We start from the raw sequence: 24773 nt of genomic DNA, 5'->3' as shown, positions 1-24773 counted from the left end.
ACCACTCTGATTATTATTATCTGACCCTGCTGGTCATCTATGAACGTTTGAACATCTTGGCCATGTACTGTTATAATCTCCACCCCGCACAGCCAGAAGACTGGCTACCCCTCAGAGCCTGGTTCCTCTCTAGGTTTCCTCCTAGGTTCCAGCCTTTCTAGGGTGTTTTTCCTAGCCACTGTGCATCTACATCTGCATTGCTTGCTGTTTGGGGTTTTAGGCTGGGTTTCTGTACAGCACTTTGTGACATCGGCCAATGTAAAAAGGGCTTTACAAATACATTTGATTGGTTCTTGTATTTCTGTCGGAACCAGGCCTTCTTGGAAAGGGTGTTGGGCGTTTTTGCGGTACGCTTGTAAGTCTTTGATTGTCCAAAAGGGGTCTCCACCTGTCTCCTACCGTTGCTTTCCTCTACCAGTCGTGTAGTCCTGAACAGAACTACAGAGCTCACTCTACTTCCACTTGCTCTGGAAGATGATTCTTTGAAGATAGGCTAGCCAGCCGTGTCGATGGTTCCCAGTGGGGTGATGAGAGTAGCGTAGTACGGTCTTTTGAGCAGAGTAGTAGAATGGTCCCACTTAAATTCACTTTTCTAGATACTTTACTTAGGACAGCTAATCAGCCGTATCAGTGATTGTCCGGGAGGTGACTTGTCTCTACCTCGTGTTGAGATTCAGAGTTTGAACAACTTTGGACATGAGCTGGAGCTCAAAGTCTCTCTGGTCTGATATGTTCATTCTTAACCCATCATTTTATATAGTTCATACAAAAGGGCGGTTCCACCAGGCTGACATACTTTCTGACCTCACTCAGGGGGTGGTGACTTACTTGTACGAAGTTAAACAATTTCCTTTTATAGTTTCCAAAATCACATCCCTCTAAACACTTTCATAATTCATGCACAACGCATCGGATGGACACCTCACACATATGTGTGTATACTTCAAGGAACAGTATTTCCTTTAAAAAAAAATATGACATCACAAAATAACCGAAATTACATTATTTAGATCGCCTCTGACCATTCCCCACGTTCTGTTAGAAATATTGTTCCAGTATTCACTTTAGAACGTGTTAAGAGTTTGTGGGAAAAGCACATTCCTGTGGTGAACATTGGAGGGAGATAGCTGAATGTTCTGCCCTTGATGAATATACCCTGATGAAGACAGTTTGTCTTTCCAAACATTGGATATTACATTATTCAATTATTTGTCACGAACCGGCTCGAAGTTCGTAACAAATAGGGAGACAACGTGGAGATAACAAAATATATTTATTAACTGAAGTAACGTAAATGCAATTAACAATGGTGTGTGTAGTCAGTAGTGTAAGTGAGTGGTTGCGTGCATAAATGTGATAATGAGAGGTGTTGAAAGGTGCCAAAGCAAACAAACAAAAACCGCCACAACCAAAATCTGTGTCTGCATAGAGAGTCACCCCAATGAATGGGGAAGAGGTGTATTTATCCCAGGACACCTGAGCTTTTTTTTGCTGATGACCCTCCCGGCTCCGCCCACCGACATCCTATTAAGGAAAACAAGAGCAAAGAGAAAGAATTCGGCAGAATGAGTGGGAGGGTCATCACACCCCCCCCATAAAACCAGGGACCAACAAGGACCCCAGAACACCATACCAGTCACAAACAAAATACTGCCCTGGATCCTAATAGAAGACCCCCCCCCCCCCCTCTGTATCCCAAATGACCCAGCCTGCGTCCCAAATCCATGAGGGGGGTACGTGTACACACTTCCACTTGCCCCAGCAAACCTCATCCTCCCCAGACCTCAGCAACCTTTGCACACAGGAAGCAACCTTTAAGAGGATAGAAGAAAACGAGACCAGAAGGGAACAGACAGGAGCGATAGAACAGGACAATACCAAACATAAAATAACAGTGGTCAGTCACGTGGACATTCACCCTGTTCATAAGTCGCTTAAAAAGTGGCAGGTGCATTACGCAGGCCAAAACTCGTAACCGAATACGAGTACAGACCAGAGGGTGTAATAAAGGCAGAGATTTCATGTTCCCTACTTGTCAGTGGCACCTGCCAATAGCCCTTTAACAGGTCAAATTTGCTCTCAAACTTAGCTTCTCCGACTTGATCAACGCAGTCCTCCATCCAAGGAAGAGGAAATTAATCTGGCTTAGTGACACTGTTTACCTTACAGTAGTCTGTACAAAATCGGTTTGTCCCATCCGGTTTACTGACCAAGATACATGGAGAAGCCCAACTGGAGAAGGAAGGCTCTGCTATATCACTCTTCAGCATGTACCTGACCTCAGCATCCAGACAATGCTGTTTCTGTGAAGAAACTCAATAGAACCGCTGACGAATGGTGTCAGTATCGCTAACGTCAATATCGTGTTCTATTAAGCTTGTACGTGTAGGTGTATCAGAAAACAAACCTGGAAATCTCAGAATCAGACCGACCATCTCTTCCCGCCCATCAGCAGGTAAATGAGCGAGAAGGCTGTCTAAAATATCCAGTGTCTCTGAATTTTTCAATCTACCCTGCAGTATGTAATCGTCGGGACCAGGAACATCTTCCTCCTCATGCATGGACCTAGCATGACAAGAACCCAGCGAAATATTGGTGTCAGCCAAAAAAACAAAAACAGTTTACCATTCTCTGTAGACTCGCACTGTTCAGCCTCAGAGGAACATGCATAATAGGGTTTTAACAAATTTACATGGCACAGTTGGTGTGCTTTTTTCCGTTCTGGAGTGTCAACTAGATAGTTTTGCTCAGTGCACTGGCACACAACCGTATATGGACCTTGAAACTTGGCTTGAAAAGGAGAACCAACAATTGGCAGCAGAGCAAGAACCTGGTCACCTAGACTAAAGTGACAAGGCTCAGTTCGCCAATCAAATATGCCCTTCATCCTCTCCTGTGAAGATGATAGCTTCTTTAGCCATTTCACCAGCGGCGTACAGGCGTCGCTGGAAATCACACACATAAGATAACAGGGACTGGGGGGGCTCGGGAGACTTCCAGTCATCCTGGAGAACAGATAGATGTCCAAACACAAGGTAATTTGGACTGAAACCCGTGCTCTCCTGTGAAACCTCCCTAGCGGCTAACAGTAACCAAGGCAACCCCTCTTCCCAATCTTTCTCAGTACAATAAGCTCTCAACAAAGACTTAAGTGTTTGATGGAAACGCTCCTTGACTTTGCGCGTGATAGGCGCTATACAAATTGTGTTTAATATGGAGCTGTTGGACCCTGACCAAACAGTTTAGAGGTGAAATTAGATTCTTGATCACTCTGAATGAGCTTAGGGATTCCAAACAGTGAGAGAAACTGAGTCAAAGCTTTTAGCACAGACTTAGTCGTGATGGACCGGAGAGGATAGGCAGTAGGAAACCTAGTGGTCTGACGCATCACAGTGAACAGGTAACTACTACCCTTTTTAGAACGAGGCAAAGGACCAACGGTCAATAATCAGATACTCAAAAGGTTGGATGAGTACAGGAACAGGAAACAGTGGTACTGGCCTAACAGCTTGATTAAGTTTACCAGGTAATTGACAGGTGTGACAAGTTTTGATTAACTCAGAAACATCCCTCTTTATCTAAGCCAAACGAAATGTGTTAATATGCGATTGTAGGTTTTCCTCACACCCATATGTCCAGCAACGTCATTGTGGGAAGTTGTCAACACCAACTCACGAAGCTTAACTGATACACAACCTGACTAATCGCCTCCCCCAGAAAACACCTACCATGAGACACCCACTTTCTCATCAGGACATCCTCTTGGAGAAAATAGCCATGGGCGACATCTCCCAACTGTTCCACAGGCACAATTTGGTCACGCAACTCTTCTAATGTGGGGTCAGCCCATTGCGCCTTGATTAGATTGGAGCACAGATAACAGGATAAAAGGGAAAGTAGTGACAGATTTCTTTGTGGGATTCTTGTTAGCCGGGGCAGTGACCAGGTCGCCTCGGCTCATAGAACACGTCACTGCACATGCAGAGAACACCACTGGGGAAACTCTGCGCACTCATCAGGAATCCCTGCAAATGACGGCTTAGCGGAAACCACTAGAGATGGAAACCCGACAGGCCATACACACTCACCAGCCAAGTTAATCCCAAGGATAACGTCGATACCCTCAATAGGCAACGAAGGACGCACCCACACAACAACCTCACCTTTCACCAGTCCACAATCCAACATCAGTTTATGCAATGGAACTGACAGTGTTCAAACCTATTCCCCTGATTAGAACAATATTCCCCGAATCAGTCTCAGTAGAGAAGGGTAATACAGACTCTAACACAAAAGATTCAGAGGCACCTGTGTCTCTCGATCGTCACTGGCACTAGGTTCTTACTTCCTAACAGACACAAAACCCTCCGTAATGAAAAGTAAATAGTCAATGGGTCAATATGGACTCACACATGCCCCTGGGCATGAGACAATGTGTCAGGAGTGAACTGATATGGAACAGGCACAGCTAACACCGTAGGCTTAGATTTAACGTAAGTACTGGATTTACCCCTAGCCCTGAGAACCGGACATTCATATTTCCAATGACCCAAACCTTGACAGTAGTGACCAAAGTCAGCTTTACCACGGGAGTCAGGCTCAATCCTAGTTGAATGAAACTCTGCCCGTGAACCAAAGTATCTCGGTGAGCGAGGCCCAAATCTCTCCAAATGCCCCCACCCACTCCGAATATGAGGCACTGCAAAGACACTTGAGTTAAAGCATACTCGTCCGCCAAAACTGCAGCTTCAACGACAGTCTACTTTTCGTTCGTTAATGTACGTGGCTATATGATCAGGGATTGTGTCCTTAAATTGCTCTAGCATAATCAGATCACACAGCCCTTGGAAGTAATAACTGCAGAGGCGGAACACCAGTGATTAAACTGAAGATAACTCTCGCACAAACTCAATGAGTCTGTTTATTATCCCTTTTTAAAGTTCTAAATCGTTGGCATTAAATCGTTGGCAGTAAGCCTCAGGGACCAATTCGTAAATCTGTAATACAGCCATTTTAACCTTATAACTGACACTGTCAGCTACACTAAAAGCTGAATATGCTTCCTGCACTTTACCAGTCAACACACACTGCAACGTTAAAGTGCGGTCAGAATCAGACCAACTCCTAGCGTCAGCAACACGCTCAAACAACGAAGAGAATGTCTCAGGGTCCTTCTCATTAAATTTAGGCAACAACCGTAAGTCCCCAACAATATCAAATGTGTCCGGGGCACAACCAAAAGAGGAACGACCCCTGGGTAAATCTGGGTCACCTTCCCAGGGCAAACTCTCCCGAGAGCTTTCCTTCCCTAACCAACTCTAGCCGCTCTTGTTGCAGCTTGATTTTAGCACGCTCCAAATCCTGTTTAAACGCCAATTCCTGTTCATACTTTACACAGTCATGCTCTAGCTTCTCACGATCATGCTCTAACTGTAACAGAAGCAGTTCTTTCTGCTGTTCAAAAAGACTACTAGGGCTAACAGACGGTGCAGTCATTGTAACGAAACGGGGAGACGGAGAGTCATCAGCAGAGGCTGCCCCAGTGGTAACTTCAATACCATTCTCCATCAGATTGTCCTTCAATATCAACCTAATAGAATTTAGACATTTATTACTAATTTCAACCTTGTAGTATTCAGCAATCTTCAACAGCTGTTCTTTAGTACATAATGCTAACAGTTCCTCTGATGGAAAGCGAATGAACTCATCTACATAAGACACCATTGTCACAAGAAAATAAAATAAAAAATCTCGCTCTTCCCCTCTGCTGAGCACACCAGACCACAACCAGAGAATGAATCACACTGGGCACCACAGAAAAATAAACAAAATAACCATGCCCAATGTATTCCAAAGTGAAACACATCGCTAACACAGAACCCAAACTGGCTGCGCACATGCGCCATCGTGCACAAATTAATTTTGTCCCCCTACGCCAAACGCGACCACGACACGCAGGTTAAAACTTCAAAACAAACTCTGAACCAATTACATTAATTTGGGGACAGGTCAAAAAACATTAAAGATTGATGGCAATTTAGATAGCTAGCTAGCTTGTCCTATTTAGCTAGCTTGCTGTTGCTAGTTAATTTGTCCTGGGATATAAACATTGAGTTGTTATTTTAGGTCCTCTACTCCGACAATTAATCCACACATAAAATGTCAACCGAATTGTTTCTAGTCATCTCTCCTCCTTCCAGGCTTTTTCATCTTTGAACTTATATGGTGATTGGCATCTAAACTTTCATAGTATTACCACAACGACCGGCAACACAGTGCGTGAGCCTAACAGGGGAAAAAGAAAGGCAATAACTCCAGGTAGCAAGTTTCACTACCATACCCAAATCTCCCACTGAGGTACACAGCCAATTGTACTCACCTCAGACTGATGTCCCAACAGCAAGTAGAGCAAGAGTCTCCAGCCTGGGCAGGGGCCTGGAAACTAGCCAAAGTACTCCAACGCAGCACACAACCAACTATCCACCGCAGTGGCAAGTTTACCAAACAAACAAGGGCAACCAATACCGGGCAGCACACATTACAACTCAAACAAGCACCTACAGAGTTAAACATTAACTTGTCACGCTCTGACCTTAGATATCTATGTTTTCTTTATATTTTGGTAAGGTCAGGGTGTGACGAGGGTGGGTACGCTAGATTTTGTATTGTCTAGGGGTTTTGTATTGTGTAGGGTTTTGTAGGTCTAGGTGATGTGTATGTTTATGGTGGCCTGATATGGCTCCCAATCAGAGGCAGCTGTTTATCGTTGTCTCTGATTGGGGATCATATTTAGGTAGCCATTTTCCCTTTTGTGTTCGTGGGTTCTTGTCTATGTGTAGTTGCCTGTCAGCACTCTTTTGTATAGCTTCATGTGTCGTTTTGTTATTTTGGTTAGTTTGTTCAGTGTTCATTCTTAAATTATTAAAGAATGTACGCATACCACGCTGCACCTTGGTCCGATTCATACGACGAACATGACATAACTCCACGTTTTCTCCCAAATACAATACCTTAAAGATCCTGGATGAGCCCCTACTTGTCATGAACCAGCTCGGAGTTCGTAACAAAAAGGGAGACAACGTGGAGATAAGGAATAACAAAATATATTTAACTGAAGTAACGTAAATACAATTAACAATGGTGTGTGTGTGTAGTCAGTAGTGTAAGTGAGTGGTTGCGTGCATAAATATGATCATGAGAGGTGTTGAAAGATGCCACAACCAAAATCTGTGTCTGCATGGAGAGAGTCTCCCCAATGAATGGGGAAGAGGTGTATTTATCCCGGGACACACCAGAGCCCAGGTGTGTCCCATTTCGTTGACGACCCTCCAGGCTCTGTCACATATTGCATCTGAGCTCCTAGAGTGTGCAGCTCTCCTTTTCTCTTTTCAACTGTCCTTGATTTACAACGGCGTGAGGTGTTAACCCCCACCAGTTCCCTTCTCCCCCGTCTGCGGGTGAGAGGGGGTCTGGTTGGAGTTAATTATTGCAAAGCTGATCTGACCTATTTGGATCCTTACAGGACAGTCATGACAGCGGTATTGAATGTGTCACTGTCTGTCACCTTGATTACTAAAAATGATCTCGACATGTGCACCTACATTGTAAACTTTCATTCATAGGCTAGGTTGAAGCAACCTCCTAATGGCTACAGGGTACATTTAAGTGTCATGTAGTAGCCTAAACCTCTCCATGTTACATTGAGCTGGGTGAATGGAATATGAATGACAGTCATCCAATATGCTGTAAAAGAAATAAGGCTATGCTCATGAAAAAAAAAGAATCCTCCCTCATCTTAAACGGCACGGACCGCATCTGAATTTTACCCACACACCGCTAATGTGATAGAGCAAGTGAAGTTGAAGTAATGGTAGTGGATGCACCAATGCCCATAGTGTATAGGCATATTTGTCAACCAAAAGAACCGAACATGCTGTATGTAAATGAAGTGGAATTTGTGGCATTCATTGCAACTGTGATAAACTGCACGCACGGCTCAAGTAGAAAGGCAATCAAAGCAATTTGACATTGTGGCTGTGGCAGAAAAGTATCCTGACCTGTGTTCGAATACTCATACTAACCGCGCTAACCATACTATTTGTGACGTAAATTGAGTATATAGTATGCTTATTGGTCAGAGTATGGATATAGTTAGTATGCCAAAAGTTCCCGGATGTTGTACTACATTCGCCAAAATACGACGTATATAAGCAGTGGACACTATTTCCGTGCTTTTAGGGCCCATAATGCATTTCTTTCGAAAATGGGCGTGGCTTCACATTATTTTCAGGCTGCAATCTGAGGTACAGTTATATCTAATGAACTTATCCTCTGCAGTAGAGGTAACTGTGGATCTTCCTGTCCTGTTTCAGTCCTCGTGAAAGCCAGTTTCAACATAGTGCTTGATGTTTTTTGCGAATGCACTTGAAGAAACTTTCAAAGTTCTTGAAATGTTTCGCATTGACTGACTTTCATGTCTTAAAGTAATCATGGACTCTTGTTTCTTTTTGCTTATTTGAGCTGTTCTTGCCATAATATGAACTTGGTCTTTTACCATAGAAGGATATCTTTTGTATCCCACCCCTACCTTGTCACAACACAACTGATTGGCTCAAACGCTTTAATTCCACAAATGAACTTTTAACAAGGCACACTTGTTAATTGAAATGCATTCTAATGCATCTGGTTGAGAGAATGCCAAGAGTGTGCAAAGCTGTCATCAAGGAAAAAGGTGGTGACTTTGAAGAATCTCAAATATAAGATATATTTTGATTTGTTTAACGTTTTGTTTTGGTTACTACATGATTCCATATGTGTTATTTCATAGTTTTGACGTCTTCACTATTATTCTACAATGTAGAAAATAGTAAAAATCAAGAAAAACCCTTGAATGAGTAGGTGTGTCCAAACTTTTGACTGGTACTGTAACTACCCAACTTTATTGACTTGATTATTCCCGTCATTCTTATCTTAGCTAAATGGTATAGTCGTTGTGCTTTCTCAATGGACATTTCGGGTGCTTTCTAAATTCGCTCTGGCTATCTACTCCGATTTCAGAGAACATAACTTATGAATTTACGAACGCTCAACACCCGTTGAATATGGCCGGTGTCAGTAAACTTCAGCAAAAAAGCGTAACATTTTGAACTCTTATTATGGTGGCGATTTGACAAAATTACATCATGGTCTTGAATTGGACTCGCATTTTTCTGGTCTTGGTCTAGAGACTAGACTCTCGTCGGTCTAGAGACTAGACTCTCGTCGGTCTAGAGACTAGACTCTCGGTCTAGAGACTAGACTCTCGTCGGTCTAGAGACTAGACTCTCGGTCTAGAGACTAGACTCTCGGTCTAGACTGTCTTGGATCCCTTGTCCCTCTCCCGGTATTAACTTTATCTGCAATAAATACATTTGATGGAAACCCACCGGGTGATCAAACTTGAAGTGTTTGCCGCGCACACTTGTGTTGCAGCTGGAGGTGGAGGGCTGGAGCGAGCAGGTAATGGCTTCCCTTGAGAAGGCAAGAACGAAATGTATGTCAGGAGAAGTGCAGTATTATCATAAGGAGACATATACTTGGATTATGGAGTAGGAATGGAAGGCAAAAGAGATGTAGAGGTTGAAGAGAGAGACGGAGGAAGAGGGTGAGCTTGAATTTGTTAAAAATTTTGGAAAAATGTCAGAAAGTATAAGCAAAGTAAGCTGTACACCGGATTGAAGACAGGAGGAGAAATGGAATTGAATGAGGGCGAAGTATCGGAGGTGGTAGGTGTAGTGAAGTTCTCAGAGCCCGAGGATTGCACTAAGGGTCAGGATAAATATGAGTCTGATGGTAGGAGTGACATTTTTGGAAAAGTGGACTCTTGCCTTTTGGCTGAAAATGGAGTTAGATGCTTTGGAATCAGTGAAGGTAACCCCAAGTGGTCTTGTGATAATTGTTTGTGTTTCTGTTGGTCAGATGGAGCAGGTGCTCCGCATCAAACGACTGGGGACAAGAGATGTGAATTGTTTTGCTCTCAAGAAAGGGTGCCATTGAAAGGAGGGATTACTGTGGTAGCGGTAAATGTGGCAGTGGACCAACTGAAGGGGAAAAAAAATCATTTTTAGGGGGGGGGGGGATTTTAACATTGATTGCAGATAGATTGTGGCTTACATTGATGTAATTGTATGCATCATTTCCAATCCCCCATATATTTTTTGTAAATATAAAATATGTTGTTTGTGATGCTCGTCGTTTGGTGCGACGCAGAGAGGGTGGCGTGAGTGGAGAAATAGAAGAGTCGTTGTCTGTTCTTTTGAGTGTTGATGTTGAGTCTTTGCCCGACTAAGTGATGTTAGGATATATCAGTTATCCCGCACACACTTTTGTACCAAATAATGACATTGTTACAGGTGTCAAGCTTATGGGCATGTGGCAGCAGTGTGTATGAGGGAGGTTCCTAGGTGTGAGAAGTGTGCAGAAGGGCATGAGACAAAGGAATGTGTAGCATTGGGGAAAGTAGTGGTATGTGTTAATTGTAGGGGTGCCCATTGGGCTGGGGATCAGAAATGTCCGATGCGAGAGAGGCAGGTTGAGGTTACCAGGGTTAGTTATGCAGAAGTTATCATATGCTGAAGCAGTGAATAAAGTAGAGGAAGATTGGTCAAGGGGGAGGGATCCTAATAGGAGTGTTGTGAGTAGTAGAACTGTACCAGTACACAGAGATAGGCCCTCAAGTAATATATGTTTCAGTAAAATGGGATTTTTAGCATTTATAGCAATGGTTATCAACTGTACTGCAGGGATGGAACATAAGTAGCAGAAAATTGAGGTTGTGGTGGCAGCTGCAGAGAAGTATTTGGGTGTACGAGATTTGACGTCAGAAGAGTTACAGGGTGTGTTGTGTGGTGGTGTCCCATCCTTTCAGGCTGTTGGCCTGAGGTACGACTAGATAGATTTAGTGGAGTAGGGTGGTGGATTTTTAATGAGTGTAGGGTTAGTGTGGCCAGAGGCAGGGAGAAACTAAATCCTACCTGCTGTTGTTCTTAAAAAAGATAACAAAATATTTGAGACTATATCTAATGACGTTCTACTCAATATACTCTTTAAAACTAATTTCATGTATCCCCTTCTCCCTCATACTAGATCATCTATCTTTCCCTCCAATAATGTCCACACTGTATCAATACATGCTCCACTGTCTGTTTCCTGGCAATACTCACATTTTCCTGATGGATGCTTTCCTATCACATGTAAGGTCTTATTCAACTGGCTGTGTCCCACCCTTAATCTTGTAAATATAGTCTCCTCTCTTCTGTCCCTTCCTACTGTTCTCCCCTCCCCAACTTTCCTCTGTACTTGAAATAAATACCTGCCCTTAGTATCTCTATTCCACTGCTCCTGCCTTTTCTCCACCAACACTGTCCATATCATGCTTTTCGCCTCTGCCTTGCTCATTGAAACTATCACATCAACATCCCCACTACTTAGTGCTTGTTTAGCCAGTACATTAACTGCCTCGTTCCGCTCCACTCCCACATGAGCTGGGACCCATGTAAATATGATCTGTATCTGTATACCCATTTGTTTACTCCTGCCAAGGGTTTGTAGCAGGTCTTGTCTGCTATGTGATATAAAGGACTGGAGACTCCTTAACACTGCACATGAATCAGAGCAAATAACTACTCTTTCTGCACTAACTTCCTCCACCCACTGCAAGGCCAACAGTAGGGCCATCATCTCTGCCGTATATACAGCCACATGATCTTTCGGCTGCATATTTTCCGCCATTTTCTTCAAATCTGAAAACGTTGTGAAGCCACGCCCATTTTATGAAGAATTGCATTATGGGCCATATAAGAACGGAAATAGTTTCCACTGCATGTATACTTTGTATTTTGCACGAATTTAGTACGACATCAGGGAACGTTTGGCATTATAACTTTATCCATATTATGACCAATAAGAATACTAAATTCACGTCAAAAATACTGCGGTTAGTATGAGTTTTCGAACACAGATCCTGCGGTTAATATGACGCCCGTTGCTCATACCTGATCCAGACCACAGATTGTGGATTTACTGTAACATATTTTCCTATCATGGGTTCTAGGTCCATTTATAGGGAAAATGTTGGAAGCCGTTCCTAGACTAACATCGGAAGCAAGTGAGTGCGCACTTTTTTTATGGGTGCTTTTTGTAGTCTATCCAAGTCCTGCCTTGTTATCTCTGATCTTTATTATAGCAGATGTAGCCAATCCCCTTACTGTCTTTAAGCTGATATCAAAAACAAATGGCAATCAAGAAAGTAAAGTCACCACAATATATAGTTCCAGGAGCGGAATGATGACATACAATGAATACAATTCAAACAGCTGTCAAGAGTTTGCAGAATAAGTTTGCAGGATCCTCTAATTGTACTACTGATTGTTTTAAACCAGGTTTGCACTAATGATGGAAGATGAAAAGCATATACAGGTGGTTGCAGTAGCAGCATCCGAGAAGCCCGCTCCAGCCATGCCCCACGCAACAACAGTGGCGGAATTCGGAGTCGTGGACGCGCTGGTGTGCTCAGCCCCCTACCACCCCGCTGCATCCCATCTGTCTGCTTGTTGTCATGGAGGAGCCAAGATGGCGTTCCTGGCCTATAGCCTAGGCAAACGGGAAATAAATCAGTATTTTAGCATTAAAAATGCTAAATTATTATCCGTTGCTGCCGTCATTCTACTCACCTTGTTTCACACCGTTTCTCGGTATTATGGAGGTAAGTGACTGGCTCCTAGATATATTGTTAGGTAGCCAGCTTGACACAGACTCAACTCGGTGTTAGCGGAACTTGTAGCTAGCTAGTAAACTAAAGTTACCTTCCCTCTGGTCATTTTTGCTCACGGTATTTGCAATTACAAGGAAACATGAATAAACGTGCAGTAGCCTGAATTAACGGAATAAAGTAGCTAACTAACATTAGCTAGCTACATTGTTTCAGTGCAGGTGGATACTGGATACAGTCAGTAGCATCGGAAAGGAGTCGCATCGTCGTGAACTAACCCATGTTTACATATTGTAGCCGGACACGATAACTGGCTAACTAGGTAACTTTCATGTGCATTGAAGTCTTCATATATACAGCCATTGATTTAATTATACTGAACAAAAATATAAACGCAACATGTAAAGTATTGGTTTCATGAGCTGAAAAAACATCCCAGAAATGTTCCATATGCACAAAAAGCTAACTTCTCTCAAATTAATTTGTCTAACGTTATCTGTCAGCTAACGTTAAGTAGCTGGCCAGTTAACTTTCACATTTCTAGCTAGCTAGCTTCTATATAATTCATACTAGCTAGCTAATTAACCAACTGCACATGCGTGGCTATTAGCTACCATGCTAGTTATCATGGTTATTTACAAGAAGTTAAAATCTGTCTTATTACTGTTGGTTGATAGTGGGAATCATAAAACAATTTATTGTAGATGGGTAGCCTATGTCTTATGAATGGTAATGATCCTGCCTCAGCCACAGAGGCATGATCCTAACTGGACATTTTATAAGTTATTGTTTGTATCTGACTGGCAAGAATCTGCCTCCCGAAGATGCCTTGCAAACATTGGTCTTTGTTTATGGAAGGTGTGGGACACTGGGCTTTCTGTTTGTACAATGATAACAGCTGCTGTTGTCTGGCTGGCTTTGACTCCGGATGCTCTTGACTCCTCTTGCCACCTGTCATCTTCTGTGTGTTTGCGTTGGTGAATTGGCAGATGGGTCTATTCAACTAGAACACAAGTTAACGCCAGGAGGTGTCCTTTAATGGAAAATGTTAATAGATTAATTTGTACCGCAGGCTGCAATGCTGCCTTGGCTGAACCATGCATTGTGCACACTGCACACTGCTGCATTTGAAAATGACTAGTGTAGAGGCAGCAGGTTTCATATGTCCCTTTGTGTGTTTTGTATTGGCTTACTGGGATGTTCTCTCTGTCTTCCCCTCAGGCGGAGACACGTGTGAGTGGCTGCTGTCCAGTGGGCGGTACCTAGGAGAGACTGTATGGCAGCCCTATGGCTGTATGATGCACAAATACAAAAATACGTGAGTCACACCCATGAGGGGAATGTATAATGTGCATGTGTAAAATTTAGATGGCATCTTTAACCAAGCCCACAACCACACAATTGCAAAAAACTAATTTCAGTTGTTACTATGTGCAAGTGATTCATTAGGTTATTTTTACTCTCACAGTGAAGCAAAGACTTGCCTTGCTGAGAAAAGGGTGGCCTTCGTTGGTGATTCTAGAATACGGCAGCTATTCTATTCATACATCCAAATAATCGATCCTGCACAAAGAGCAGATGGAAGAAAGGTAGGCTTAGTACCCCTGGCATAAAGCACACACACAAAATATTTTTTGTTTATATTCATCCCACCATGAATCTGTGAGCTTTGGGCTGAATCCTAATTTCAGATCTCTGCCCGTGACTCATTTTCCCACAAGGCTCCCATTGACATCAATACATGATTGCTCAAAGGTCAGAGTTAAATTGGGGTTCAGCCCTAAGTGCATATAAACAATTTATATCCATTGTATTCCTGAAATGGGATAGGTAATTGCTGTACTATGTCATGACAGCAATGGTCTACTCTTAGATAGATAGAGAAATAGAGGGACATTGACTGTTTTATCTCCTGTCGTAATGTCTGTCCACCAGCACGAGAACATTCTCTTTGAAGACAGGAGCGCTTCAGTCAATGTGGTGAGCTATTTATCTGTCAGTCAACAATAGCGATGTAAAAGCCAACTATTTAATTTTTAATTTTTCTCTGCAGAATCTCTATTAAAATTTTTTTTTTAAATGTAATTTAAGGCAAATGGCATGTATTTTTATTTTGGAAATTTTCCCAATAAGAGTGACTGTTTGCTGTTTTGCTGATAGGACTTCCTGTGGTATGCAGAAGTGAATAACTCTCTGAAGGAGCGCTTGATATCATGGAGAAAGGTAAAGAGAAGCACATTTAACCAGCAGACCTGGGGTGTTTTCATTAGAGCACACATAGCAAAGCGTTATGCACTGAAAAACGTTTAGCAACGAAAATGAGAATTTCTTATTGGAGAGGTTTAGGTTTGTCCCTCATATTTTCAGCCCGTTTCCTTCTGTTTGTTTTCTAGTGAATACACCCCTGGGTTTGTCAGGAGCAGATCAGAGTTCAGTCAAAAGATAAAACATTTCTAATCTGGATCACATCTTTGTTTACTCAACTTCTGTCCTCAAGTGAACGTGTATACTGTACAAGTGTGATGGTACTGAACCTGTGATTTTTAACAATGCATTTTTTGCTTGACTCTATGCAATATGTAAGACTATATAGGTATATTTAAGTGCTACTGTATAAATACTGATGTTTGATTGAAATTGAGCCCTTAGAAGAGCATTTGGCTATTTCGGTTTCCCATAAATAGAAGATACAGAGCAATAGTTTTCTGCCATATAAGGTCATTCAAAGATAACAGTGCACGCTGCAAGATTTAATAGGATTTCTTGACTGTGTTGTAGGATCCTTCTATAAAACCAGATGTCGTCATCATCGGAGCTGCCACTGTGAGTGAAGGATGCTCTTTTTCCACTCTGTATACCACTGATTATCACATATCAGCCTGCATAGTTTAGATTAATTTCATCATTGAAATCTATCTTTCCCAAAGTGGTCCATCAAGTTGCATGGGGGCAGCAGCGAGGCGCTGCAGCAGTACAGGGCCAACCTCACAGCCATCTCCTTGCCTCTGGAACAGCTGGCTGAGGATGGGGAGGTCTACTGGGTGTTACAGGGTTAGTGCTTTACTGTTCATTCACTTGTCAGTCAGAGAGAAATTATGATAAGTGCTTTGAAAGTGAGGAATTGATATTGATTAAGCATCTCTCTCTCCAGACCCTGTCCATGAGGAGGGTCTGAGTGACAACAGGAAGATGATCACTAACGAGCAGCTGGAGCTATACAACAAGGTGGTGCTCAGCACTCTGAACAGCAACAAGAAGAACTCCAAGGCCAGAGTCAGGTTCCTGGGCGCCTCACGCCAGGCTGCCATGGAAACCATCACCCAATCAGCTGACGGCCTGCACCTTCCCGAGAGCACCCGGAACGTGGTAGGTGTTTAGGTGCCGACTGGCCTGGCACCTCTTCCTGCATCTGTGGGATTCAAATAACAGCTGGCTTAAGGCTAAAATGAAAACAGAAATAAAAGATGTATGGTTTGAACCAGCTTTATGCTGAAAATAATCAGGCTCTATGACTCTCCAAACTAGCACCTTGTCAAATAACACTGTCCATCCCTTATAACTTTCATTCCTCATTTGACAGCCTCCATGTGCACCTATATTTTCCCTAGTTAGTATACTTAACAAAAATATAAATGCAACATGCAACAAAAAGAAAAAAAGAAAATAAAAAGATTTTACTGAGTTACAGTTCATATAAGGAAATCAGCCAATTGAAATAAATTCATTAGGCCCTAATCTTTGGATTTCACATGACTGGGCAGGGGTGCAGACATGGATGGGCTTTAGAGGGCACTGGCAGCCAGGCCCAGCCAATCAGAGTGAGTTTTCCCCACAAAAGGGCATTATTACAAAAATACTCCTCAGCACCCCTTCTCAGATGATCCCGTGGGTGAAGCCAGATGTGAAGGTCCTGGGCTAGTGTGGTTACACATGGTCTGTGGTGGTGAGGCCGGTTGGACGTATTGTCAAATTCTCTAAAACAACAGAGGCAGCTTATAGTAGAGTCTAGTGCTCTATAATGCCCCTCTACCCTCCACCAGGCTGCCATGGTGCTGATGAACGCTGTGTGCAACAAGGTCCTGCGGCCCATCGACGGCTCCTGCTGCCAGTCCATGCCGGCCCCCAGCCTCCTCCAGAAACTGATGGCCTGCGTCTTCCTGGGCTCAGCCCTGGTCTTCCTGGTGCTCCATGCTCTGGGCCACAACAGGTACGCTGGTGGGAGGAGCTATAAGAGGATGGGCTCATTGTAATGGTTTAAATGGAACAGAGTCAAACGTGTTTTCCATATGTTTGACGTGCTTGATATGTTCCATTCATTCCATTCCAACCTTTACAATGAGCCTGTCCTCCTATAGTTCCTCCCACCACCTTCCTCTGAGGTACACACTCCCCTGTGGCTCAGTCAGTTAGAGTGTAGCGCTAGCAACACCAGGTGGTTGGTTCGATTCCCACTGGGGCCACATACTGATGCATGCACCTGGACTATTTTGTGTGTTCAGAGCTCACTTGTAAAAGAGACCTGGATCTCAATGTGACTTCATTATATACATAAAGTTTCACTGTACTGTAAGTCGCTTCGAATAAAAGCATTTTGCTAAGTGTCATGTAAATAAATTTAACAGGTGCTGGAAGTCCCGGCCCACGCCCCCCGACGTGGAGAGCGGCGAAGAGAAAAAGCCGGCCGCGGCAGCGTCTCCGCTCAACCACAAGGCTCTGTTCCAGGCCCTGTGTAAGATGGGCCTCATCATGGTCTACTTTTACCTGTGTGACCGGGCCGACGTCTTTATGAAGGAGCAGAAGTTCTACACCCACTCCACCTTCTTCATCCCCCTCATCTATATGTTTGTCCTGGGGATCTTCTACAGCGAGAACAGCAAGGAGGTGAGAGGGTTTGGGATAGAAAGTTTAAGGGAGTTCGGTTGAAAGTGGTGTTTTTGGGAGAGTAGTTTTTTTTTGGTTGGTGTAAGCATAGGCCAACATGAATTCAGAGATCTTTCTGTTTTAAAGGATTTAAAGTTGTTGTTGTTGACAGCTAAGTTCAATTGTCCATGTCTGATCTGAGAGAAGGCTCTATCTCAGGAATTTTTCTATTTCCCACGCAGACCAAGCTGCTGAACAGAGAGCAGACTGACGAGTGGAAGGGCTGGATGCAGCTGGTCATCCTCATCTACCACATATCTGGAGCCAGCGTTGTGAGTTTCACCATTCATTGTCTTTGATTTATTGCTTTGAATATAAACTAAATTAATCATATTATAATTGCATGTTTTACTGCTATATGTGACAAGTGAAGGGATGTGGGTTTTAAATCAACCTTCCTTCCCAGTTCATCCCTGTGTACATGCATGTCCGTGTCCTGGTGGCAGCCTACCTCTTCCAGACAGGATACGGACACTTCTCCTTCTTCTGGCTCAAAGGGGACTTTGGATTATACAGAGTGTGCCAGGTAACCATAGGAAATAATTGGGTTTTATTAGAGTTAATAAGTAGTGGTTCCAGCTGCTATAACTATTCTAAGGGACAAAACTGAACATCAAATGAACAAGTGTTGACATGAAGTGCCATAGAACAATTCACTTTGAATCAAATACCGAAACATGGATATTTACCCTCAACTGTATTGATCACTTCTTTATAAGGAAACCCTTGATAAGAAAGATTCCTTCGGGCCAAAGCATACCTCACACAGGTAGACTGTTGGCTGTCATTTCAGCTGCTTGATGCGATTGATTGTTAGCTTTAGCTGGCTAGCACGCAAAGGAGAAGTAGCTAGCTTTCATAGCTACATCCCAAAGATTTGTTTAGCATAGCAACCATTGCAAGTAGAATGAACTACTGACCCATTTGGTTAGCAACTACAGAATCTTAGAACTAACGACTGACTTTTGCTCAGACTATTTTGTAAGGAAGGATTAAATACAACTAATTTACTCAGTATAATGTTTTTAATAAGAACTGTTGCAACCATTTTATTAAAGCAATAAGGCCCTCGGACCCGTGACTTATCGAGAATAACTCCCTCCTAGGGGCTGTTTCCCGTCCCTTGGCTTCAAACAAGAAATGCATTTAGAAGTTATTCACACGATAATTCCCGGGTTCTCACGCCTTATTGCTTAAATGTAACCACTTCCTGTGTCTGTCCACTCTGGGGTGAAGTTTCCTCTAGGTACAGATCTAGGATAATCCTCCCTTCCCCAATCCTAACTTCAACAATTAGTGGGGAAAATGCTAAACTGACCCAAGGTCAGCGTTTAGGAGCAACTTCACCCTACTCCTGTCTCTCCACAAGGTCCTGTTCCGTCTCAACTTCCTGGTGGTGGTGCTGTGTCTAGTGATGGACCGGCCGTACCAGTTCTACTACTTTGTGCCCCTGGTCACCTTCTGGTTCGTCGTCATCTACGCCACCATGGCCATGTGGCCCCAGATACTGCAGAAGAAAGCCAACGGTCAGTATGGGTCAGCCATTGTACTGGACAAGTAGCAGTAATGATGGTAGTATTGATAATGATAATAAATATTTATTTTATTTTTATTTCACCTTTATTTAACCAGGTAGGCTAGTTGAGAACAAGTTCTCATTTGCAACTGCGACCTGGCCAAGATAAAGCATAGCAGTGTGAACAGACAACACAGAGTTACACATGGAGTAAACAATAAACAAGTCAATAACATGGTAGAAAAAAAGAGAATCTATATACAATGTGTGCAAAAGGCATGAGGTAGGCAATAAATCGAATAATTACAATTTAGCAGATTAACACTGGAGTGATAAATCATCAGATGATCATGTGCAAGAAGAGATACTGGTGTGCAAAAGAGCAGAAAAGTAAATAAATAAAAGCAGTATGGGGGGTGAGGTAGGTAAATTGGGTGGGTAGTTTACAGATGGACTATGTACAGCTGCAGCGATCGGTTAGCTGCTCGGATAGCAGATTATTAAAGTTGTTGAAGGAGATAAAAGTCTCCAACTTCAGAGATTTTTGCAATTCGTTCCAGTCGCAGGCAGCAGAGAACTGGAAGGAAAGGCGTCCAAATGAGGTTTTAGCTTTAGGGATGATCAGTGAGATACACCTGCTGGAGCGCGTGCTGCGGGTGGGTGTAGCCATCGTGACCAGTGAACTGAGATAAGGCGGCACTTTACCTAGCATAGCCTTGTAGATGACCTGGAGCCAGTGGGTCTGACGACGAACATGTAGCGAGGGCCAGCCGACTAGGGCATACAGGTCGCAGTGGTGGGTCGTATAAGGTGCTTTAGTAACAAAACGAATGGCACTGTGATAAACTGCATCCAGTTTGCTGAGTAGAGTGTTGGAAGCTATTTTGTAGATGACATCGCCGAAGTCGAGGATCGGTAGGATAGTCAGTTTTACTAGGGTAAGTTTGGCGGCGTGAATGAAGGAGGCTTTGTTGCGGAATAGAAAGCCGATTCTTGATTTGATTTTGGATTGGAGATGTTTGATATGAGTCTGGAAGGAGAGTTTGCAGTCTAGCCAGACACCTAGGTACTTATAGATGTCCACATATTCTAGGTCGGAACCGTCCAGGGTGGTGATGCTAGTCGGGCGTGCGGGTGCAGGCAGCGAACGGTTGAAAAGCATGCATTTGGTTTTACTAGCGTTTAAGAGCAGTTGGAGGCCACGGAAGGAGTGTTGTATGGCATTGAAGCTCGTTTGGAGGTTAGATAGCACAGTGTCCAAGGAAGGGCCGGAAGTATATAGAATGGTGTCGTCTGCGTAGAGGTGGATCAGGGAATCGCCCGCAGCAAGAGCAACATCATTGATGTATACAGAGAAAAGAGTCGGCCCGAGAATTGAACCCTGTGGTACCCCCATAGAGACTGCCAGAGGACCGGACAACATGCCCTCCGATTTGACACACTGAACTCTGTCTGCAAAGTAGTTGGTGAACCAGGCAAGGCAGTCATTAGAAAAACCGAGGCTACTGAGTCTGCCGATAAGAATATGGTGATTGACAGAGTCGAAAGCCTTGGCCAGGTCGATGAAGACGGCTGCACAGTAATGTCTTTTATCGATGGCGGTTATGATGTCGTTTAGTACCTTGAGCGTGGCTGAGGTGCACCCGTGACCGGCTCGGAAACCGGATTGCACAGCGGAGAAGGTACGGTGGGATTCGAGATGGTCAGTGATCTGTTTGTTGACTTGGCTTTCGAAGACCTTAGATAGGCAGGGCAGGATGGATATAGGTCTGTAACAGTTTGGGTCCAGGGTGTCTCCCCCTTTGAAGAGGGGGATGACCGCGGCAGCTTTCCAATCCTTGGGGATCTCAGATGATACGAAGGAGAGGTTGAACAGGCTGGTAATAGGGGGTGCGACAATGGCGGCGGACAGTTTCAGAAATAGGGGGTCCAGATTGTCAAGCCCAGCTGATTTGTATGGGTCCAGGTTTTCCAGCTCTTTCAGAACATCTGCTATCTGGATTTGGGTAAAGGAGAAGCTGGGGAGGCTTGGGCGAGTAGCAGCGGGGGGGGCGGGGCTGTTGGCCAAGGTTGGAGTCGCCAGGAGGAAGGCATGGCCAGCCATTGAGAAATGCTTGTTGAAGTCTTCGATTATCACGGATTTATCGGTGGTGACCGTGTTACCTAGCCTCAGTGCAGTGGGCAGCTGGGAGGAGGTGCTCTTGTTCTCCATGGACTTTACAGTATCCCAGAACTTTTTGGAGTTAGAGATACAGGATGCGAATTTCTGCTTGAAAAAGCTGGCCTTTGCTTTCCTGACTGACTGCGTGTATTGGTTCCTGACTTCCCTGAACAGTTGCATATCGCGGGGGCTCTTCGATGCTATTGCAGTTCGCCACAGGATGTTTTTGTGCTGGTCGAGGGCAGTCAGGTCTGGAGTGAACCAAGGGCTATATCTGTTCTTGGTTCTGCATTTTTTGAACGGAGCATGCTTGTCTAATATGGTGAGGAAGTAACATTTAAAGAATGACCAGGCATCCTCAACTGACGGGATGAGGTCAATATCCTTCCAGGGTACCCGGGCCAGGTCGATTAGAAAGGCCTGCTCGCAGAAGTGTTTTAGGGAGCGTTTGACAGTGATGAGGGGTGGTTTCAAAGGTAAATATCATGAGCAGTTGTAGTGTAAGTAGTCAGTTGAAGTAGTAAGTCAGATGGCCTGCCCTCCACAATCACCCGACCTCAACCCAATTGAGATGGTTTGGGATGAGTTGGACCGCAGAGTGAAGAAACAGCAGCCAACAAGTGCTCTGTGTATGTGGGAACTCCTTCAAGACTGTTGGAAAAGCATTCCAGGTGAAGCTGGTTGAGAATGCCAAGAGTGCAAGCTGTCATCAAGGCAAAGGGTGGCTACTTTTAAGAATATAAAATATATTTTTGGGGTTACTACATGATTCCATATGTGTTATTTCCTAGTTTTGATGTCTTCACTATTATTATATAATGTAGGAAATAGTAAAAGTAAAGACAAACCTTTAAATGTGTAGGTGTCCAAACTTTTGACTGCTACTGTATATATACACAGCACATTTGTCTCTGTTTCCCTTCTAAAATAAACAAAAATAATAGTGTTGATTTGTGAAGTAACACTGTCCAGCACATTGAGTTTAGTCATTTGTCTTTTTACAGGTAGTGGGATGTGGCACGTTGGGATTCTCGTGAAGCTGCTTGGGCTACTCCTGTTCATCTGCTTCTTTGCTTATTCACAGGCGAGTTCATCATCTGGTTTATTCACTCATTTAGAGATATTCTATTAATATTTCAAATTATATTTAAAAAAAAATAACTGCTATAGGTCATTTCATAAAGCGTCTCAGAGTAGGAGTGGTGTACTTGATCAGGTCTCCCCCTGCTCATGTAATCTAATTCAGATTTAATCTAAAAGTCAAAACTGATCCTAAATCAGCGGATGTTTAACTAACTTACTCTCTCTTTTCCAGGGGTTATTTGAGAACGTTTTCTCAGTATGGCCCATCTCCAAGCTCTTTGAGCTGAATGGAAGCATTCATGAGTGGTGGTTTAGGTGGAAGCTGGATCGATTTGTAAGTAAAACATTTGAACGTGTTGCGACACTCTTTGGCTGTGTTTAGACAGGCGGCCCAATTCTGTTTTCTTTTTCTCTCACTAATTGGTATTTTGACCAATCAGATCAGCTCTGAAAAAGATGTGAAAAGATTTGACATGATTGGTCAACTGACCAATTAGTGAAAAAAATATCAGAATTGGGCTGCCTGTCTAAACGCAGCCTTTGAGCTGCTCTATTGTATTATATTTTCATGTTAAGGTATCAAAATATCACATCTCTCTTTAGTGAGTTGTGCCAAAAACCTCTCGACTAGATGAATCTGTTGGTCGATGTTTAATGTTGAAGCTCGTTCTATGGGTTGGACAGTAGACTAAGTGGTCCTGTGGCTCAGTTAGTAGAGCAGGGCACTTGCAATGTCAATACTTTGTGGGTTCGATTCCCACTGGGGCCACCCCTACAAAAATGTATGCACGCAGCACTGAATTGTTTTGCATAAAAGCATCTGCTAAATGTTGTTTATTATATTAGTAACTGAATGTGTGTTTTGACTTTGTCTTTCAGGCCATTATCCACGGCATGCTGTTTGCCTTTGTCTACCTGGTACTACAGAAGTGCCAGGGCCTCTCCGAGGAGAAAGGAGAGCCTCTCTTCTCCACCAGGATCTCCAACATTCTACTCCTCATCTCTGTGTTCTCATTCATGGTAAAAGAGAACAACTTTTGGTGTATTTAACCATTCTTAAAGAAATAATACACTCAAACTATCTTTTAGAATTTTGTTTATTAGTCCACTATTAATACAATCCCTAAATCATTGTGAATGTCAGCAGTACATTTTTCAAGATGGAACACTTTCAGTAAAGAGCGGAAACTGTGATTTAAATGAAATGTAAAAAATGATGCGTTTTGTGTAAATGGAGTGTGGTATTCCTTTAAACCAGTCAGGTGAGTATATCGATCACCTATTCTCATAAAGTTACTCTCATTAACATTCAAATAAATCTCATGTGGAAGATATCTCTTAGCTGATTTACTTTGTGCTCCTTGAACACCACTCCTTTCCTAACCAGTCCATGTTTCATCTGTTCCAGACCTACTCCATATGGGCCAGCAGCTGTAAAAACAAGACAGAGTGCAACGAGCTGCATCCCTACATCTCAGGACTCCAGGTAAATACAGTAGGAGGTCAGACCTTGCTTACCATTGGTCTCAGACAAAGCAATGCTCACAGTAGTTTTGCCATACACTGATTACATTTTCATTATTTGTCAAGTAGTTAGCCCTTAGCTAAGGAGTTGGTGAACATCTTTTAACACTCTATGCACCTTCTACAAAACATATTGTAATTGACTCAGACATAGATTTCACCAATGTTGACATTGCCAAAGCGCTGTTAAACAATAACTAGAGAAAGCATCACCTTTGGGTAGACTAACCTTTAGGTAGGCTAAATAATGGCACCTGTGGCCTAGAGGGTTTTGTTGAAACTAGCATTTATCTTCCATAAGTATCCCCTCTTAGGCTATGATATACCTAACCCAAAATAACAAGGGAGGGAGTTGCCTTCTACAATAACAGGATGGGTGTACTCTACTGTAGCCCAGCCGAAGAATTAACGTGTCATGGGCTACACTTCATCTTTAGATATATAAAAACGGTAATGTCCACTCACTGTTTTGCTGCTCCCAAATGAAACAGAGCTGACGTTCCCTTGTTTCTACATATTGGATCATAATTTGTTCCAGCCCCCGTTAGCATTGGGATGCTAGCCCCCCCCACCCGATACAGTTGGTCCATGTGCTGATTGGCTGGAATGTCTTTCTTTCTCTCAGATCCTAGCCTTCATCTTAATCAGGAACATTCCCGGTTACTCCCGCTCTTTATACAGCTCATTCTTCGCATGGTTCGGGAAGATCTCCTTAGAGGTAAGATGGACTCCGCTGGCAGGGATGCTGAATTTCTGTATGATACTTGTGAATTTGGTTTATTGCATTGACGTCATGTCATGTTCTGTACCCAAACACCCTC

The 24773-nt window shown here is 43.3% G+C and overlaps 1 protein-coding gene across 5 annotated transcripts in view; it reads left to right on the top strand.

Annotated features, from left to right (window-relative positions):
- LOC139555191 (N-acetylneuraminate (7)9-O-acetyltransferase-like) overlaps nt 1–24773 on the top strand; it is a 38777-nt gene that overhangs the window by 9335 nt on the left and 4669 nt on the right. For 3 of the 5 annotated variants that reach the window (XM_071368779.1, XM_071368778.1, XM_071368780.1), the window contains exons 2-20: nt 12092–12145; nt 12420–12742; nt 13970–14066; nt 14217–14337; nt 14684–14728; nt 14909–14971; nt 15527–15571; nt 15676–15799; nt 15900–16114; nt 16789–16955; nt 17371–17629; nt 17851–17940; nt 18075–18194; nt 19038–19194; nt 22350–22429; nt 22661–22762; nt 23308–23448; nt 23837–23914; nt 24578–24670. In XM_071368779.1, coding sequence (XP_071224880.1) covers nt 12430–12742; nt 13970–14066; nt 14217–14337; nt 14684–14728; nt 14909–14971; nt 15527–15571; nt 15676–15799; nt 15900–16114; nt 16789–16955; nt 17371–17629; nt 17851–17940; nt 18075–18194; nt 19038–19194; nt 22350–22429; nt 22661–22762; nt 23308–23448; nt 23837–23914; nt 24578–24670 — 2310 coding nt within the window. In that variant the 5' untranslated portion in view covers nt 12092–12145; nt 12420–12429. Of the gene's footprint in view, nt 1–12; nt 11975–12091; nt 12146–12419; nt 12743–13969; nt 14067–14216; nt 14338–14683; nt 14729–14908; nt 14972–15174; nt 15274–15526; nt 15572–15675; nt 15800–15899; nt 16115–16788; nt 16956–17370; nt 17630–17850; nt 17941–18074; nt 18195–19037; nt 19195–22349; nt 22430–22660; nt 22763–23307; nt 23449–23836; nt 23915–24577; nt 24671–24773 lie in introns of those variants that run through there. The other 2 variants (XM_071368781.1, XM_071368782.1) reach the window with 2 other exon arrangements.

Source organism: Salvelinus alpinus, chromosome 26 (assembly GCF_045679555.1).
Source record: "Salvelinus alpinus chromosome 26, SLU_Salpinus.1, whole genome shotgun sequence".
Taxonomy (NCBI): Eukaryota; Metazoa; Chordata; class Actinopteri; order Salmoniformes; family Salmonidae; genus Salvelinus; species Salvelinus alpinus.
This window is presented reverse-complemented; position numbering and strand designations above follow the sequence as displayed.